We start from the raw sequence: 1,509 nt of genomic DNA on the forward strand, positions 1-1,509 counted from the left end.
AACCGCTCCTCCAGCTTCTCAAGAATGGCTGCAAGAGGAAAAGACGGAAGAAAGTAATGTGCATACGAAATAATCTTTGTGTATGCTCGAATTGTGCGGTTACGCTTTTACTAACCTGAATAAAAAGCAGCACTAAATGCATAGATGCACATCCCCCAGCAGCCCATGGTGACGCCTGAATTGTAGCGCTTGTACTCCTCTGAATCGTGGTGGGCCTTTGGGTCGCCACCAAACACAACCTCCCCCATAAAGTCTGTGTAGAAGAGCAGCATCCCCTCGAACGATAACCAACCTGTGTCAATCAACATTTGTGATGGAAGATGAAAGATCTGGACATAAAAACACTTTTAAAAATCATTTTATATTAGCCGAACCCCATGCTCATGATTTATAAAGTTGAGTTTTTTAAATGAATTATTTTGGCTAATTTAACTATGTTTTAGTTACCTATAAAAGTACAGATCAATTTAACACATATTTAAAATTGTTCCCTAAAATCACCTTAGTATTATTTATATATTACTATAGTATTTATTAATATTTTCATTTAGCTTTTATTTCATATTTTTGTTTTAGTAATTTTTATTATTGTTATTAAAAAATAAAATTGTAATTTATTTTTATTTCTGTTTTAGCAACTTTAGTACTTCAACTTACCTTACCCTAATTTACCCCTAACTTACCCTACTTTTATTTCCGTTAGTTGCCAATGAGACATTGCTTATGTTCTTTCATTTTCATGTTCATTCATTTTGTAAGCTTTTTTATATAATATTTACATTTTGTTTTATTTCAGCATTCTTTCAATTAACTTGAATTTATTTCAGAAAGTATTTAAATATTTTTAATGAACAATAGCAAACTGGCCTGGTGATACATTGTTAGCTAATGCAAGCATATTGTAGTTCAGAAATTTGATCAGCTGTAGGTCTCTAATTCTGTTATCAAAACATCTATTTGAAGCCTATGTGCAATGTCTGTACTTATTATTAAAACAACAAATATGAGCCTCAGACATTTTGTATATGCCTAATGAAATTCAAAACCTTTATTACCCAGGAAATGGTTGGTGCACAGGCTTCGTAAACATGGAGGCATCCTATAGATGGCGGTACAGAGCAGCTTTATTGACATTTGAGAGTCTGCTGCTTCATGGCTGCCACTGAGGTCACTGTCATAATGCATGCCATTCAGCAATATATTTGCCACCTTGGGAAAAGAGCAACATGCTAAAGTTCAATGGCAAGTTGTATCCATACAAATGCATGAGTATACACTTTTTAAAAAACAAATTAGAAATGTTGCTTGGCAGCTAAGTGAAATAAAATAAAATTATACAGAAATATAAAAAACTAATAAAAAGGGCAAAAGCACAATACAACAAAATTACTTGGACTGAAACTAAATTTAAAATAGAAACTGAAAATGTGAAAATAATAGCTAATTCAAAATATTAATAATACTATAATAATAAACAAATAATACTAAAATGAGGAAATTAAGGAAATT

The 1,509-nt window shown here is 31.6% G+C and overlaps 1 protein-coding gene across 1 annotated transcript; it reads right to left on the reverse strand.

Annotated features, from left to right (window-relative positions):
• Positions 1-6: 6 nt before the first annotated feature.
• Positions 7-1,203, reverse strand: LOC107736409 (proton-associated sugar transporter A-like; the record flags this gene model as incomplete). The annotated part of the gene is made up of 3 exons (XM_016547829.1): positions 1,056-1,203; positions 116-292; positions 7-28 (listed from the first exon to the last, which is right to left on the reverse strand). Coding segments are annotated over exons 1-3 (329 nt in total), but the record flags the coding sequence as incomplete, so codon positions are not given.
• Positions 1,204-1,509: the final 306 nt, after the last annotated feature.

This window comes from Sinocyclocheilus rhinocerous, unplaced genomic scaffold (assembly GCF_001515625.1).
Source record: "Sinocyclocheilus rhinocerous isolate Xijiao unplaced genomic scaffold, SAMN03320098_v1.1 C36679742, whole genome shotgun sequence".
Taxonomy (NCBI): Eukaryota; Metazoa; Chordata; class Actinopteri; order Cypriniformes; family Cyprinidae; genus Sinocyclocheilus; species Sinocyclocheilus rhinocerous.